The following is a 17,784-nucleotide window of genomic DNA, read 5'->3' as shown; positions in this document are numbered from 1 at the left end:
TCCCACTCACACGCACATGTTCTCACACACACTCTCTCTCAAAAGAAAAATGATAATACTGTATTGAACACTGGAAATATACTAAGAGAGTAGATTTTAGGTGTGCTCATCACACACACAGATATATATATATATATCTGTAATATATTTAGAGAGAGTGCCAGGAATTGGGTACATGGCAGGTGCTCATGCAAAGCTATGAGATAAAACTGTGGTCAAGCAAGGCTGGTTAGGATTCTGTAGGATCTAGAGACCTTAGAGAGAGCTGAGCCCATATGGACACTTGGATGAGTTATCAGGCAAATGCAAGGATGTGAGGGCTTGTTTATAACAGAGCCAAATACCCCAAACCCAGAGTGATATCCTGTATATCTGACTGCTGCATTGGGTAACATCTTGTGGTTGCAAGTCACTACAACCCAACCCAAACTGATTTAAACAAGAAAGGTATATGTTGGCTCATGAAATTGAAAAATTCAGACGTGTTTCCTATAAATGGAAACATACAGTATGTGACCTTTTGTACCTGCCTTCTTTCACTGAGCATCACTTTTTTGAGGTTTATCTACTTTGTAGCATGTATCAGTACTTTGCTCCTTCTTTTGGCTTAATAATTTAATGGATATACTTCATTTTGTTTATCCATTTATCAGTTATGGATATAGTAAATGATAGGGACAGGAAGCTGACAGTGGTTGCCAGGGAGAAGGATGAGAGTGGAAATGGCAGGTGACTGCTTAATGACAGAGACTCTGCGTGACAGTTTCCTTCTGGGCTGAGAAAAACATCTTGGATCTAGATGAGGTGTTCATTGCAGGACATGGTGAATGTGCTAAATGTCACCCAAGTGTACACTTTAAATGGTTCGTGGTTAGATTTTTTAAAAGATTTTTAAATTTATTTACTCATGAGAGACATATATATATATAGAGAGAGGCAGAGACACAGGTGGAGGGAGAAGCAGGCTCCCTACAGGGAGCCCGACATGGGACTCGATCCCGGGTCTCCAGGATCCCACCCTGGGCCAAAGGCGGTGCTAAACTGCTGAGCCACCGGGGCTGCTCCATGGTTAGATTTTCTTTATCTCAGTAGAAGATACACAGTATTTACCATTACATATACATACAGAAAATGACATAAATACATATTTGATAAATATAAATACAAGTTTATATAAAATATTTGAATACAATATATATAAAAAAGAATATTTATCACTTTAACCATTTGTAAGTGTACAATACAGTGGCATTCTATATCCAAAATTGTTCCTCTTCTCCAATGGAAACTCTGTTTCCCTGAAATTCTGACTCTCCACCCTCTCCTCCAAAGCCTGGCTCCCACCATCTACTTTCTCTGTGAATTTGCCTACTCTAGAGACCTCATATAAGTGCAATTCTATAATAATTGTCCTTCTGTGTCTGGTTTATTTCCTGGGCAGAATGTTTTCAAGGTTCATTCATGTTGTAGCATAAATCAAACTTTCATCCCTTTTCCTGGCTAATATTCCATTGTATGTATATAATATGTTTTGTTATCAGTTAATGGTTAATTTTATGTTATGAATTTTACCTTAATAAAGAAGAATTCAAGGGTAGATCTAGCTTCAGGTACAGCTTGATCCTTATCAGAAGAGGGTGCGGCTTACTGAGAAGGAGGTGATGGCTTCTTTTCTCCCTTCCCTGCCAGTCCCCAAGACAGACTGCCCAGGGCTCAGCTGCTCCCCGTCCTGTTATGTTTCCTCTACCCCCATTTCTGTCTCTCTTCACAGTTCCTATGCCTTAAGAACATCCGTACCTTTTTGTCTACCTGCTGTGAGAAGTTTGGCCTCAAGCGGAGTGAACTCTTTGAGGCCTTTGACCTCTTCGATGTACAGGATTTTGGGAAGGTAAGCTGGTGCTGAACTGCCCATGAACTGGGCACATAGAGCTGAAAGATTGGATTTAGTCCATTTCCATGAACATTTACACCGGGAAAGCTAAGGGCTACTGGGGGAGGAACAGGTAAGTCAGACCAGATGGTACCTCAGATACAAAGAGCATGGGTTGGGGTGTGTTCCAATCTTTGGAACTGGGTTCCAATCCTGCTTCGCTACTTGCTGTGTGACCTCAGGTTTGTGGCCATGCCTCTCTGAGCCCTAGGTCCCTCTTTTCTGAGTCATCCTATACTTTCTGAGTGGTTATGAGGATTGCATAGAAGAAGGCAATCAAGTGGTGGGTGCTTAGGGGAACCTGACCTACTCACACAGAGGAGTGGGAAGGTGGAGAAAATCCTGAGTTAGACTCCTAGGGATGTGGAGTCTAACCATAATATCTAGTCTCAGATGGAGTCTGAGGCTGTGTTCTGGCATGTGGGTGGGCAAGGGGCTTGCTGAGCAGCCATGGCCCTTGTCACAGGTCATCTACACCCTGTCTGCTCTGTCCTGGACCCCGATTGCCCAGAATAAGGGGATCATGTGAGTAACCATTTGAGCTGGCATCCTTGGGTTGATCTGGCCCCAATCCTCCCCCTTCTGGAAGTCCCCCTCCCAACTGGCCCCCAGGCCTCTGGCTCATACCATTATGGCTCCCCTAGGCCCTTTCCCACTGAGGAGGAGAGTGTGGGTGATGAAGACATCTACAGTGGCCTGTCTGACCAGATCGAGTGAGTGTCTGGGACCACCACCCTGCCCTGGGAATCTGAGGGGACATGGCCCTCCTCTAAGGGGTTTCAGGGGACATGCCCCTGCCCTAAGGGGTCTGAGAGGATATGGCCCTGCCCTAAGGGGTCTGGGAGGATATGGCCCTGTCCTAGGGGTTCTGAGTGGATGTGACCCTATCTTTGGGGGGCCTCCAGGGGGCATGGCCCTGTCCTGTGGATCTGAGGGGACACGAGTCTGATCTGGGAGGGGCCTGTGGAGTCCCTGGCCTAGGGGCTCCGGTGGCCCTGGTTGACTCCATACCCCGCAGTGACACGGTGGAGGAGGACGAGGACCTGTATGACTGCGTGGAGAACGAGGAAGCGGAGGGTGACGAGATCTACGAAGACCTCATGCGCACGGAGCCCATGCCCATGCCGGTGGGTGGGGCGGGGTATGACATCTGGGCAGACACTTGGGCATGTGCACACATGCACCCCGACACCGACCTCTCCTCCCCATTCTCAGCCCAAGATGACGGAGTATGACAAGCGGTGCTGTTGCTTGCGGGAAATCCAGCAGACGGAGGAGAAGTACACGGACACGCTGGGCTCCATCCAGCAGGTGCGATGCTCAACCCAGCCCCTGGCAGGCGCATACACGGGAGGTGGCCCTGCAGGTGCACATCCGCCGGTGTGGCGGCCTCTGGGCCACACTGAGAGGCCACTGTGTCCCCAGCGGACCTGGGGCTCTTCTCTGTCCCGTCGCTTTGTGTTTCTTCATCTCTGTCTCTGCTTTTCTCGTCATCCTGTCTCCTGTGTCTGTCTCTTTCCCTCTAGGTCTCTCCTTACATCTTCCTCTGTTTGTCTCTCTTTCCCTGTGTGTGCCCCTTTGTCCCTGTCTGTACCCGTTCCTGTACCCTCGTCTCTGTCTGCGTGTCTCTGTTACGTCTCTCTGACCTTCTATTCCCTTCCTTTGGGCCATTGCTTTTTCTTTTTTTTTTTTTTCAGTAGCTTTATTGAGGTGGACCCAGTATACTGTACAGTTCACTCATTTAATGGCTACAACTCAGTGGCTTTTGGTTTACTCACAAGGCTTTGTAACCATCACCACTATTTAATTTTAGAACTTTTTCATCATCCCTCCCAAAGAAAACCCATACCCTTTAGTCATCACACCCTAAGCCCATCCTTCCCCGGCCCCTGGCAACTGTTAATCTACTTACCATCTCCGTGGACGAGCCTGTTCTGGGCATTTCACACACGTGGAGCTACACACTGTGTGGCCTTCTGTCTCTGGTTCCCTCCCTGAGTGTCATGAGCTCAGGGTCCCTCCACGGGGCAGCAGATGTCGGCGCTCGCTCCTGTTCAGGGCTGATATTCCCGTGTGTGGGCGGACCACATCTTGTTATCCACTCATCCACTGATGGACATTTGGGTTGTTCTCACTTTCTGACTGTTACAAACAACTGCTGTGAACAGCCACGTACAGGTGTTTGTGTGAACATTCTCCATCTCTCTTTCTCTCTTAGTCTCTCTTTCTGTTGTTTCTTTCTGACTCTGCCTCCCTGTCCTCATCTCCCAGGAGAGGTGAGGCCCCTCCCTCACCCTTCTCTCCCCTCCCACAGCACTTCATGAAGCCCCTGCAGCGGTTCCTCAAACCTCAAGACATTGAGATCATCTTCATCAACATCGAGGTGAGCTGGCCAGTCCCCAGCCCTCCTGGCCTCTGTCCAGTGGGGACAACCTGCTGGCCTCACCTGTCCCTGGAATGTGGGGGTTGGGAGTTGAGCAACATAGAGTGGGAGGGTGACCCATCTCCTGCTTGGCTTCCTGAGCCCCGGTCTTACCCTTTCTTCCGAGTAGGACCTACTTCGCGTACACACTCACTTCCTAAAGGAGATGAAGGAAGCTCTGGCCGCCCCGACTGCGCCCACTCTCTACCAGGTCTTCATCAAATACAAGGAGAGGTGAGACCCAGCTGGCCAGCCTTGACTCCTGGAAGTCACCTTGTCCTGCTCAGGCTGGGCATTTGGGAGATCTTGCCCTCAGAGACTACTGGACAGGCAGGGCTTTTCCTTCTTTGCTCCTGGGCAAGGGACCGCTCATTTCTGGTTCAATCCCCAGCTCTGCCTCTTGGGGCTGTGTAATATTGGGAAACCACTTAACCTCTCTGTGCTCTGGTGCCACATCTATCAAATCAGTGTGGCACAGGAACGTACCTCCTAGGTCGTGGTGAGGATTAAATAAATTGATGCCTAAAGTGCTTAGCACAGGGCTGGCACACAGTAGGTGCCCTGTAAGTGTTGGTTAAATGAATGAACGTTGAAGCAACAATATACCAAATGCTAAGAGCTTCTTATGCGTTGTCTCATTCAGCGCTACAATAGCTCCCTGTGGGAGGTGCCATTGTTATGCCCATTTTACAGATGGGGAGACCGAGGCTCAGCATCACCCATCTGGGAAGAGGTGGGGCCTGGACTGACACCCAGATCTGCCTGACCATGGTGCCGGCCACCATTACCCGGCCACCTGTCCTTCCCTCAGGTTCCTCGTCTACGGCCGCTACTGCAGCCAGGTGGAGTCGGCCAGCAAGCACCTGGACCGCGTGGCCACAGCCCGGGAAGATGTGCAGATGAAGCTGGAGGTGGGTGCCTGGGCCACATCTGGGGAACCCTCTTACTCCTCCCCAGGCTCCAGGGGCAGTGGGGAGGAGACTGAATTGATGGTGCCACTTTCTGTGGCTGCCCAGCCAGAGACCTGCCCATTGAGGGTTTGGGGAGGGAGGTACTGACCAGGTGAGTGGGAGAAATGGAGCAGGAGGAGGTAGATGGGAGCACGGAGCCCTGACCCCAGCTGAACCCCGACTCTGCACTCAGCCCTGACACCAGGTTGAGGTCCTCACCCTGAACTGAACTCTGACTCCATCCTGATCCCCAGCCCTAAGTTCAGGGGCTGCCCCAGGTCCAGGCTGAGCTTCAAGTTCATACCGAGCCCTCATCCTGGGCTGAGCCCCACCCTGGCCCAGTGTGTCCATTGGAAGCACAGACAGGGCAGAGATGATAAGGAGCCACCTTTGTGTGCCATACATCAGGCTCATTGGTCTCTAGAGTGGAGACCCTGCAGACCTGTCCCTCTCTCCCTCACCAGCCCCACTCAGCTGATGGAATCCCGGGCTTCTGCCCCAGGCAGGATTTGCCAGCCTTCCAGGAAATTCTTCACCATTTCCTCAGGGGAGATATGATGGTTCCAGTTCTAGAAAAATCAACACCTGTCTCCACCTCATCTTGCTCATCTCTCTCCCTCTCTGACCCCCCAGGAATGTTCTCAGCGAGCCAACAATGGGAGGTTCACGTTGCGGGACCTGCTGATGGTACCCATGCAGCGGGTGCTCAAGTACCACCTCCTTCTCCAGGTGCATGAGTGGGGGCCCCTAGGCAAGGGCTTGGCCTCTGTTCCTCTCTGTGTCCTAGGAGCGGGGTGGAGCTGGCTTCCAGGGGCTGAGCCCTAGGACCCTCTGGGAGGAAGGACGAATCTGGGAGGCCAGGCTTGTGTGGAGGGCTCCCAAGAGGAGAGGGCAGGCCCAGGTCATGAAGATGTCTGTCTCTGTGGGTCATGCAGGAGCTGGTCAAACACACGCAGGATGCAGTGGAGAAGGAGAACCTGCGGCTGGCTTTGGATGCCATGAGGGTGAGTGTTCACGCACAGGTACATATGCCTTCAAGGCAGTGCAGCCCAGGCACACAGTCACACCCACAGGCAACCCTCCTCTCACCAACAGTGACATGCCTACGTGACCCAGTGAGTGATTCCCAGCCTTCCCCTTGGGGACAGGACATGCTGGGGATACCCTCTTTATACCTCTCTATACCTCCTGAGTGGAGGGGCTGACCTCCTATCCCCAGCCAGGTAGGGGACTGGGTGGGCTGGAGAGGCAGTGTCTAGGCATACCCTCATTCTACCCTCAGGACCTGGCACAGTGTGTGAACGAGGTCAAGCGGGACAACGAGACACTGCGGCAGATCACCAACTTCCAGCTGTCCATCGAGAACCTGGTGAGGGGGTAGGGCAGGGATAGCCAGGTGTGTGGCCATGAGGGGAGGGTATGTGGTATCTTCCTTGGTGGCCCCTTGCTAGACCCCCTTCCTGCTGCATAGGACCAGTCTCTGGCCCACTATGGCCGGCCGAAGATTGATGGGGAGCTCAAGATCACCTCAGTGGAGCGGCGCTCCAAGATGGACAGGTGGGCAGAGCCAACAGATATAGGGTAGAGCCTGGGCAGAGGCAGGGCCAGATTTCTAGTTATACCAGGGGGTGGAGCCTAGATGGACAAACGGCAGGACCAACGTGGACGTGTGTGTAGAGCCAAGACCAACAGGTGCTGGGACCAGTATGGATCTTATGGGTGAAGTCAGGATGGATAGACAGGGGGGCACTGCCAAGTTGGCCTAAGAAGAGAAGAGCAGGAACCCTAGATGGACAGCAGGGTGGGGCCTGGATGGTGGAGGAGATCGAGCGAGTGGGGAGCTGGTGGGGACCCCTGGGGGGAGCCAGACGAGGCACCTGACCCAGCCGCTCTCAGGTACGCCTTCCTGCTCGACAAAGCTCTTCTCATCTGTAAGCGCCGAGGGGACTCTTACGACCTCAAGGACTTTGTGAACCTGCATAGCTTCCAGGTTCGAGATGACTCCTCTGGGGAGCGAGAAAACAAGAAGGTGTGTTCTGAGGCCGAAACTGGGATCCCCAGTGGTGGGAAGCCCTAGTGCAGCCCAAGCCTCCCCACATGACCTTTAGAATTCCAGTATGTGTGTGTGTGTGTGTGTGTGTGTGTGTGTGTGTGTGTGTGTGTGTGATTTTAGATTTATGGATGTGTATTTGGTTCTCCTGGGCAGACCCATACGCAGGTACCTGTGCCTGGTTCTCCTGGGGGTAGAGAGGCTGTTATAGGCCTGACCCTCTTCTCCCCACAGGAGTAGGGGTAAAGGGGGCATGTGGTACCCCCTCTGCAGAGTGGGTGCCTTCATTTTGAGCTCTGCTTCCCTGCAGTGGACTCATATGTTTCTCCTGATCGAGGACCAAGGTGTCCAGGGCTATGAGCTGTTCTTCAAGACACGAGAACTGAAGAAGAAGTGGATGGAGCAGTTCGAAATGGCCATGTGAGATCCCTTCCTCCTCCATCCTCCTGTCCTCAGAAGACTCTACATGCGGGCAGAGGCCGAGAGGCAATTCTGTGCTCCGCTCTGTAGGGCCACCGTGAACCTCAGTTTCCTCATCTGGAAACTGGGAGGGATAGGCTTTTGATGCTGTCTGCATGCTCAGAAAGCCAAGGTTCTGTGTGAGCTTCAGCCACCAGCCTGGACAGACTCATCTTCTTCCTCCTTCCTTTTCTTTCTCTTCTTGGGGTGAAATTTATGTAACAAAAATTTAGCTTTTTCAAGCATATGACTCAGTGGCATTTAGTACATTACAGTGTTGTGCAATCGTCACCTCTGTCAAGTTCCAGAGCATTTTCATCCCCCAAAAGGAAACCCTGCAGCCATGAAGCCATCACTCCCCATCCCCCACCCCCCAACACCAGCCCCTGACAACCAATTTGCTTTATAGTCTCCACCCATGTTCATAGCAGCACTATTCACAATAGCTAAAACATGGCAACGGCCCTAATGCCCATCGGTGGGCAGACCGAGAGGCACAATATGCTTTGGGCAGCATATCCAATACGGCTGCATGGATGCGTCCAAGTGGCAGCACGTGTCTGTACTTCATTCCCTTGTGTGCTGAATACTATTCCATTGCATGGAATTCTCTCCCCTCTCCAGCTCCAACATCTACCCCGAGAACGCTACTGCCAATGGGCATGACTTCCAGATGTTCTCCTTTGAGGAGACCACGTCGTGCAAGGCTTGCCAGATGCTGCTGAGGTGGGAGTCTGGGAGGATGGGCCTGGGGCCTGGGTTTGGGTATCTTTTCTTCCTTAGAAGGGCTCCTCTGGCCATCTTCCCCCTGAGTTGGAAGGCAGGAGGCTCTCCTTTGAGCTTTGGCTTCCCCATGTCTCTGCTGCCCTAAAGAGAACCCAAGGGGACCCTTGGCAAAATGATTGGCTGTGTCTGTTCAACATCACTGACTTTGCTTTATCTCGCCTTTGTGTCCCAGAGGCACCTTCTATCAGGGCTACCGTTGTCATCGGTGCCGGGCACCTGCACACAAGGAGTGTCTGGGAAGGGTCCCTCCGTGTGGCCGACATGGGCAAGGTATACCAGTGGGAGAAAGGGTGGGAGTCGGCTTGGTTCTGCGTGGGGGGATTTCCCATCTTAGCTACTTCCTTTTCTCTCCCATAGATTTTTCAGGAACTATGAAAAAGGTGAGACCCCCCATGCTCCTTTCTCTGCATGGAAAATCATGGGGGATAATGAGGGGTGACCCAGGAGACCCCAGCAGTGGGCATGGCCCTTTGCTGGGTGCCCCCATAGGGGTTGAGGAAGTCCCAGGCTGGGCCTAGGTATCCACGCTTGCTTTCTTGGTCTCTCCCTCCAGGATAAGCCACATCGCCGGGCTCAGGACAAAAAGAGGAATGAGCTGGGTGAGTCCAGGTGTGGGGCGGGAGGAAATCTGGTCTTTGCCTCAGATCTCAACAATTGTATTATCAACCACATAATGTGCTGCTTATAAAGCTGTGATCCATTTGTTCTAGTCCTAGAAACTCGAAAGGAATTTAAGATTTATTTATTTATTTATTTGACACAGAGAGATCGGCAGAGACGTAGGCAGAGGGAGATGCAGGCTCCTCACAGGGAGCCCAATGCAGGACTCAATCCCTGGACCAGGATCATGCCCTGAGCCAAAGACAGACGCTCAACCCTGAGCCTCCCAGGCATCTCCCTGAAAGGAATTTAAAAATAACTAACTTAGATTCTTTACTTGCTTTGCTCAAGTGCTTGGAAAAGAATGCATTGATAATAACAGTCCTTAAGATGTGTTTTCTTGGGGCACCTGACTGGCTCAATCGGTTAAGCATCCAACTCTTGGTTTCAGCTCAGGTCATGGTCTCCGGGTCATGAGACTGTGCCCCACGTCGGGCTCCACACTCAGCGGGGAGTCTGCTTGGGATTCTCTCTGTATCCCTCTGCCGCTCCTTCTTACTCTCCCTCTCTCTCAAAAAATAAATCCTTTTTTTTTTTTTTAAAGATGCTCTTTCTCTTACCATCCACTTTTCTTATCCACTGCCTCTTTTCTCTTACTCTCTGAGAGATGCCTTCTCTAGCCTTAGTCAACTAGGCACGCCTCTGATAGTTCTCACCTCCTTTCCTCTTGATGCCACGCCACAGAATCTGATTATGATATTTGGTCTCAGCAAAGTGCCCTCCACCAGGAGGATGGGGAAGTGGAGGACATGGATTCTTTTTAGCTCAATGGCAGAGGGGAGAGGCTAGACTCATTCTTATGTTAACGAATTTTGTGGAATTACACCAGGGATGGGTTATTTGTGTTTAGCATCTACTGTAGAAGTCATCTGGGGCAAACAGCTAAAATAGCTGTGCTGCTTGTCCTCCGGAAACTCTCAGACCAGTGTTGGGGGACAGATAGCCACCTCTGGCCAGTGATTGTCCTACCAGACTGCACTATTGAATATCTCCACCACACAGAAAGTTTCCAGTGCTGCTGGTCAGTACCCACCTGGCCCTCAGAGGGGACCACTCTTAGACCTCTGTCACCATAGATGAGTTTTGCCTTTCTTTGAACTTCATAAAAATGGACTCATGTGGTATGTCCTCTTTCTGCATCTGGCTTCTTGAGTCAAGTGTCATGTCAATGAGACTCAGTTTGGTCACTGCTGTCTAGGATTCCATTGCATGATTATATCACACTCAGTGTATCTATTTTATTGAGGACATTGGGTCATTGCCAGATTTTGGTTCTTGTGAAGTAAGCTTGTCTAGAACTTTTGGTGGACATGAGCATTTGTTTCTCTTGGTCACATATGCCAGAGTCAAATTATCAGATCACAAGGTGGACATCTATTTAGCTTTGGAGAGATATTGCCAGACTGCTGTCCAAAGTGGACTCCCAGCAGCAACATAGAATTTCAGGTGCTCCACCTCCTCACCACCACCTGGTGCTGTCAGCCTCTAGTTTTCACCATCCTGGTGGGCCTTGAGACTCAGGTTTGAAAATCCCTGACCACTACTAACCACACCAAGCCACCACCATCCCTCCCCTCCAGGTCTGCCCAAGATGGAGGTGTGTCAGGAGTACTATGGGCTTCCTCCACCCCCTGGAGCCTTTGGACCTTTTCTACGGCTCAACCCTGGAGACATCGTGGAGCTCACCAAGGCTGAGGCCGAACAGAACTGGTGGGAGGTACAGGCTGAGCCGTAGGATTGATGGAGAAGGACCTGAATGTGGGGCCATGGGTGCAGGCAGTCCTGGGAAGTGACGCTGGCAGGAGAGGCTGGTCTGGAGGAGGCATCTGGGGAGGGTGATATACATGGGGATATCTAGGACTGGATCGGCTCTTCCGAGATGGCCATCTTCCCAGGAAGTTGATACTGGCTGGCACTCCGTGGGTCATGCAGGTCACAGCGAGATAGATGGACAGACAGCGTGGCCACTGGGTAGAAAGTTCAGCACACACACAAGCATGAATGCCTATAACCTCTCTGTCCATGTCTTTCCCTCCTGGCCTTTTAGGGCAGAAACACGGCTACCAATGAAGTTGGCTGGTTTCCCTGTAACAGAGTCAAGCCCTACGTGCATGTGAGTGCCTGAGATTGGGATGGAGTGAGGGCAAGGGGTTCCAGAAAGGGTCGTGTGAGGGCAAGAAGGCTTGGGGTGACACTGCTGAGATAGGGAGGGGCTGCCCATCATGGTAAGGTCATTCCTGAAGTCCACATTCTGCCAAACCTGAACCCAGAGTAGGGGCCACGTGCAGAATGATGACCAGTCCTTTCTCCCTTGATTCTTGTATGAAAGTCCTCGCCCTTGTAAAGGAGAAGGAGCAGGGGCTCAGAGGCCTGGCCAGTCCCTGGCTTCCTTCAGAGGCAGTGAATGTTGTCTCACCAGGAGCCGGCCACCCATGCCTCCTGGCCCAGCTCCTGTGGACACACCTGCTCACACTGTGCCTGGCCTGTTTTTCAGCAGTCCTCTGCTGGCCTGACCCCCTCACCTTACAGTGACCTCACATCTTTCCCACTCTCCCCAGACCTCCCTCCCTCACCACAGATGCTCTTCTGGCTGCTTCACAGCCCAAACAGGAACCTGCAGAGGGAAACTCTCTCCTGTTTTGTTGCTTTTGTATCATTTTTGTTAATTTTGATATCATTTCAGACTTCCAGAATGGTTGCTAGAATAATGCAAAAAACTCCAAATAGCCTTTTCCCTGATCCACCAGCTGTCAGCATTTTGTCCCGTTTGCTCTTTCATTTGCTCTTTCTCTGCACATTTTATTTTAGAAATTCATATTATTTTTTATGAAGATATTTAAAAGGTGGTTTACAGACATATTTTCCTTTAATCCCTAAATACCTCCTAAGAACAAGAACTTTTTCTTACATTACCATAGCATGATTTTAACAATCATGAATTTGACACTTGACATTGAGATTATGCTATGATTTAATCTATTGTCCATATTTAAGTTTTGACAACCCCCCCCTCCAACTATCTTTTAGTGATTTTTTTTTTCTTTTTTGGCCTGGGTCTTCTGGGTTTCTCTGCTGTGAAGCTACATTATGCATATCCAACTCTATCATTCTGTCCAAGTTTTTTAGCAGATGTTCTACTGTAAGGATGAGCTATCTCCTAATCAATCAACCTACCTACTATCAGTTATCTATGTATCTAATGATCATCTAGGTATCTACCTGTGTCTCTGTGTATCCATTAATCATTTATGCATTGATCTATGTATCAAGCATCTATGTATCTGTGTAGCTGGGTATCTGTCTATCTGCTAATCAATCAGGTTTGTATGCACATATCTCAGGAATGCTCATGGATTCTTTAAAATTGTCCAACTTTTGGCCAATGAAAGCCCTATCTGTCCTTTTAATATATCCCTATTATTCTCTGAGCTCTTCCTTATTTTCTGGCATAATACCAGACTTACCTTGTACTTTCCATGCCCCAGTCTTGGAATCAACCATTTCCCCCCAAGGAGCTCTGGTCCTTTCAGTGGGACATGGCATTCAAAAGCCGAGATCTGGGCATCTCTCCAATTTCTGCCTCCGAAATGTACTGCCTTTTTAAAGCTACACCCATCCTAGCCTCCTCCTCTCCCATTACAATGAAGGCTCAGAAAAAAGATAGAAAAAATGACAATTCCCCTTTCTACTCAAGGATTCCATCCTCCTGGCACCACCTACCTTACAACTGTTATTTGTTTTCTGTGTGCCTCATGGAGTTTCTTAATGTACATACAAGTGGATACAAATACGGATTCTCATTTCCCCCACGATTTGTTCAAAGGATTTCACACTCACTGTTTTGCAGCCCCCTTCCCTTAATATATCTTGGGACCTTTCCATACTACTGTACATAGAACATTTCATTCTTTTTTTCTCTTTAAAAAATGAGGTGAAATTTGAAAAACATAAAATTAACCATTTTAAAGTGCACACTTCAGTGGCATTTAGTACATTCTGCAATCATTTCATTTACATGAAATATCTAAAATAGGTAAATCTGCAGGGAAAGAAAGCAAATTAAGAGTTCCCAGAAAAAAAAAAAGAGTTCCCAGATACTCCCAGGAGGTGGAAGGAATAACGGTGGAAGGTTTAATGGGTGATAGGTATGGATTTTCTTTTGGGGTGATGTTTTGCAATGAGGTAGGTTATTCCTCATTCTTTTTATTGTTACTATTTTTAAATTATGGTAAAACACACATAACAGAGAATTTACCATTTTAACCATTTTTAAGTGTACAGTTTGGTGGCATTAGGTATATTCACACTGTTATATAACCAACCCCACCATCCAATTCCAGAACTCTTTTCATCTTGCAAAGCTGAGACTCTGTCCCTGTGAAACATTAAACTCCCCACCCCTTCCCTCAGCCCCTGGATCCCACTATCTACTTTTTGTCTCTATGGCTTTGACTCCTCTAGGAACCTCAGATAAGTGGAATTGGTCCTTTTGAGAATGGCTTTTCCTTTTTTTTTAAATTATTTTTTTTAATAAATTCATTTTTTATGCACTGAGCATAATGTCTCAAGGTTCATCCAGGTTGTAGCAAGTGTCTGAATGTCCTTCTGTCTTTAAGGCTGAACAATATTCCATTGTGTGTACACACCACATTTTGTTAACCTGTTCATCTCTTGATGGACACATACCTTTTGGCTAACATGGATAATGTTGCCATGAACATGGATGTATAAATATCTCTTTGAACCCCTGTTTTTAATTCCCTTGGGTGGATACCCAGAAAAGGAATTGCAGGGTCATATGGTGATTTTATTTTTAGTTTTTGGGGAACTACCATCTGTTTTCCATAGCGGTGGTACCATTTTACATTTCTGCCAGTAATACAAGATTTCCAATTTCCCTATATCCTTGCCAACACTTGCTATCTTCTCTTTTTGTTTTGTTTGTTTTGTTTTCTTTACAGTAACCATCCTAATGTGGTGGAAGTGAGCACCTTTGCATTTATTCACACTACGGGTTGAGCTTTCTGTAAATAGACAGATAATATAGATTCTCATCTTTACAGGTCACAGGCTCTCTTTGTGACTTCTCACCTCTGCCAGAGTAGTTCAAGAGCAGCCACAGTGTGTAAATGAGAGGGTGTGACCATGTTCCAATAGCGACTGAATTTATGGACCTTGGCATGTGAATTTCATCCCATCTTCCCATGCCAGGCAATATTATTCTTCCTTTAATTTTGGTAACCATTTAAAAATATGAAACCCATTCTTGGCTTGAGGGTTATGCTAAAACAGGTGGCTGGACAGTCCCTGTTGGAAGTGGACTAGTCTCTCCCACGAGATGCTGAGGCTGCATCTTTAGTGAAAAGCACAGTGCCTGGCATTCAGGAAAGGATGGTGGAATGAATGATAGTAAATGACAGTGAATTAATGGAGTGCTCTGCAGTCTGTTGCCAACCTGGGCTCTTTATCCTAAGTCCCAATCTCTGTCTGTGTCCCTAGGGTCCCCCTCAGGACCTGTCTGTTCATCTCTGGTGAGTAGAACTACTTTTCTTTTTCTTTTTCTTTTTTTAATAATAAATTTATTTTTTATTGGTGTTCAATTTGCCAACATACAGAACTTATTTTCAACTTGAGACCTCTGAGGGTGTTCCGAGGTTGGGTTTGAAGGGGCCTCTAAACCAACCGGTTATTCATTTTTTGAACTCTGGGGTATTAACTGCTAGATTGAGCCCTGTACCCAGGGCTGCTAAGGGGCTAGAAAAACAAAAGAGGCTCCCTGACTTTGGGACGTTAGGGTCTCACTGGAAGGAAAATGGTGGTGGGGATGGTAACAGCAGCCCCTCCTTCCTGTTTTTGAACACTTATTGTAGGTAGAACAGTGAGGGGTGGAGGTTTACAGTGTTGCTTCTGGAGCCCAGAAGTCAGTGTTGCTTCTGACCTGGGTTCAAATGCTGAGTCCAACATTTCCCAGCTATGTGACCTTGGGCCAGTAACTCAACCTCTCTGGGCTTCAGCTTTCCTTTCTGGAAAATAGATTAATACCAACATCTACTTTATAGGGTTGTTATAAGGCTTCCATGGGCTGTTCCCTGTCAAATTCTTAGTCCCATGCCTGGCACACAGTAAGCACTTTATTTTCTGCAATTAGATTAGCTCTGTTATTATTGTGACCATCTTATTATGACTACATTCCATCAATTCTAAAATGCACATTTTTAAAGAAATATTTTAACATCTCTAACATTGGAATGGCTTTTACCACCAGTGGAAGATCAGTCTTCTGCTTCATTTTATGGGTAGGAGTTTTTATTTCACAATGGCCCGTGAAAGAACAGTGCATTTTATGATTGCTGGCATCTTAGATGATGTCATACGGGATTGTTTGTATGACTGCCAGGTCAGCACTTTGATGAGCACTTTGAATTCTCATAATAGCTCTTTGCTCTTCTTCCTCCCTTTTGGCAAAGAAGGGGGAAACCAAGGCTTAGGGAGGGGAAGTGATTTGTTCAGTGTCACACAGTGAGGAAATGACGGAGATTAGATGGAACCTACCTGCTTGACTCCAGAGCCAGACTTTACTGCCCCTCAAAAGTCATAGTAACACAAGGGGCGTAATGATGCTCACATTTCCCCAGCGCCAACCGCATACGAGGTACATCAGCTGCGTTACTGCCAGGGGTCAGAAATGTCACTCCATGGGGGCAGTTTTAGCTTCCTCTTTTCAGAAGAGGAAATTAGGTCTCTGAGTGGCAAAATCAGTTCCTGAGGTCACAGAGCAACCAAGTGGCAGAGCCAGGATTCAAACCCCATCTCTGCCCTCCCCTGCTGAGATGCAGTCATCATCATGCCTGGCACTGGGTGATTCATTTCAGGCACAGAATTTAAGGGGCCCTCAAAAACTCAGGGATCAAGATCCATAATATTTCAATGCAACACTTAAAATAAAAGCAAGGCAAACAGGGGTGCCTGGCTGGCTCAGTCAGGAAGCATGCAACCTTGATCTCAGGGTGGGGAGTTTATTTTTTATTTATTTATTTATTTATTTTAGGGTAGGGAGTTTAAACCCCTTGTTGGGCATAGAGCTTGCTTAATTAAAAAAAAAAAAGCAAGGTGAACAAAATCCATGATAAGCAAAATATCAAAATTGTAAATAAAGATGGGGTCTGAAAAAAAAAAAAAGATGGGGTCTGACAGGGCTTGGTGTAGAAAGAGGTGATGCAGGGAACCCCGAGTACGGAGTCAGGTCTTGTCTTTATTTAAAGCCCTGACATTTTGTTCACTATGGATTTTTTTGCATTAATTTTTATTTTTATTTATTTATTTTTTAAATATTTTTTTAAAGATTTATTTATTTATTTATGATAGACATAGAGAGAGAGAGAGAGAGAGAGAGAGAGAGGCAGAGACACAGGAGGAGGGAGAAGCAGGCTCCATGCCGGGAGCCCGACTTGGGACTCGATCCCGGGACTCCAGGATCGTGCCCTGGGCCAAAGGCAGGTGCTAAACCACTGAGCCACCCAGGGATCCCTTTTTGCATTAATTTTTAAAACTGAGTTGAAATCCATATAACATACAATTAACCATTTGAAGTGGCATTTATATTAATATTTACATTTCTGTTACATATTTACATGTATGTATTCTGTATAGTTATATATTACCTCTAATTAATGTATATTATTTATGTTCTGTTTATATTTGCAGCACAGATACATTCATGTTCACCTTTATATATCATCTATAATTACTTATGACCTTTAATTAGTATATATTATATATGTTACATATTTATATTTATAGCATAATACATTCATATTCACACTTAAATATCATCCATATTGTGTATTATTTATGACTAATATATATTATCTATGTTACATATTTGTGTCTACAGCATAAATATATTCATATCCATTGGCATTTAGGGCATCTGCAAGGTTGCGTGGCCATCACCATTATAACTCCAGAACATTCCATCCCCCAAAGGCAAGCCTGACCCCATTAGTGGTCACCCCCAGGCTCCCAGCACCCACACCCACTTCTAACACCTTCCTGTCCATGGAGGAGCCTATTCTGGATGATTTACACACGTGGAATCATGTACCGTGTGTCCTTCTCTGTCTAGTTCCTGCCCCGAGTGTTGTATGTTCAGGGCCCGTCCACGGGGCAGTGTGTGTGGGTGCCTCACTCCCTCAATGATTGTTTTGTCAATCATTTTGATTATTAAAAGTATTGTATTAAAACACTCCGTACCTCTTTGCTATCACTTATCTTGATGGTGGAATGTTTGGGTTCTCTCTTCACAGTTTGTACCTGGTGCTTGTGTCTCATTCTCCTCACCCAGTTTCTGTCCTGGCGGTCACAGAGAGGGGCAGACAGTGGGGACCCAGTAAATGTCCATCCAAGCAATGTCAAATTCCAGATTTAAGGAAAAAAAAAAAAACCCTGTTTTTCTATACTCACTCTCTCAACCAAATGTGTGGGGTTTTCCCCACCCCCAAACAGTTCTGCAATTCTTCCCTCTCAG

The 17,784-nt window shown here is 47.7% G+C and overlaps 1 protein-coding gene and 1 long non-coding RNA gene across 4 annotated transcripts in view; one reads left to right on the top strand and one right to left on the bottom strand.

Annotated features, from left to right (window-relative positions):
• VAV1 (vav guanine nucleotide exchange factor 1) overlaps positions 1-17,784 on the top strand; it is a 49,880-nt gene that overhangs the window by 24,014 nt on the left and 8,082 nt on the right. For all 3 annotated transcript variants that reach the window (XM_025457244.3, XM_025457243.3, XM_049097519.1), the window contains exons 2-22: positions 1,772-1,888; positions 2,397-2,455; positions 2,575-2,643; positions 2,949-3,057; positions 3,146-3,241; positions 4,245-4,313; positions 4,483-4,586; positions 5,164-5,263; positions 5,936-6,031; positions 6,238-6,306; positions 6,585-6,671; positions 6,774-6,859; positions 7,199-7,331; positions 7,663-7,772; positions 8,436-8,537; positions 8,770-8,867; positions 8,955-8,977; positions 9,151-9,196; positions 10,838-10,974; positions 11,305-11,370; positions 14,757-14,788. In XM_025457244.3, coding sequence (XP_025313029.1) covers positions 1,772-1,888; positions 2,397-2,455; positions 2,575-2,643; positions 2,949-3,057; positions 3,146-3,241; positions 4,245-4,313; positions 4,483-4,586; positions 5,164-5,263; positions 5,936-6,031; positions 6,238-6,306; positions 6,585-6,671; positions 6,774-6,859; positions 7,199-7,331; positions 7,663-7,772; positions 8,436-8,537; positions 8,770-8,867; positions 8,955-8,977; positions 9,151-9,196; positions 10,838-10,974; positions 11,305-11,370; positions 14,757-14,788 — 1,808 coding nt within the window. The remainder of the gene's footprint in view (positions 1-1,771; positions 1,889-2,396; positions 2,456-2,574; positions 2,644-2,948; positions 3,058-3,145; positions 3,242-4,244; positions 4,314-4,482; positions 4,587-5,163; positions 5,264-5,935; positions 6,032-6,237; positions 6,307-6,584; positions 6,672-6,773; positions 6,860-7,198; positions 7,332-7,662; positions 7,773-8,435; positions 8,538-8,769; positions 8,868-8,954; positions 8,978-9,150; positions 9,197-10,837; positions 10,975-11,304; positions 11,371-14,756; positions 14,789-17,784) is intronic.
• LOC125753079 (uncharacterized) lies at positions 9,320-13,315 on the bottom strand. The gene is made up of 2 exons (XR_007404055.1): positions 12,722-13,315; positions 9,320-11,224 (listed from the first exon to the last, which is right to left on the bottom strand). It is a non-coding gene; the product is annotated as an uncharacterized LOC125753079 (long non-coding RNA).

The sequence above is a fragment of the Canis lupus genome, chromosome 20 (assembly GCF_003254725.2).
Source record: "Canis lupus dingo isolate Sandy chromosome 20, ASM325472v2, whole genome shotgun sequence".
Lineage (NCBI taxonomy): Eukaryota > Metazoa > Chordata > Mammalia > Carnivora > Canidae > Canis > Canis lupus.
This window is presented reverse-complemented; position numbering and strand designations above follow the sequence as displayed.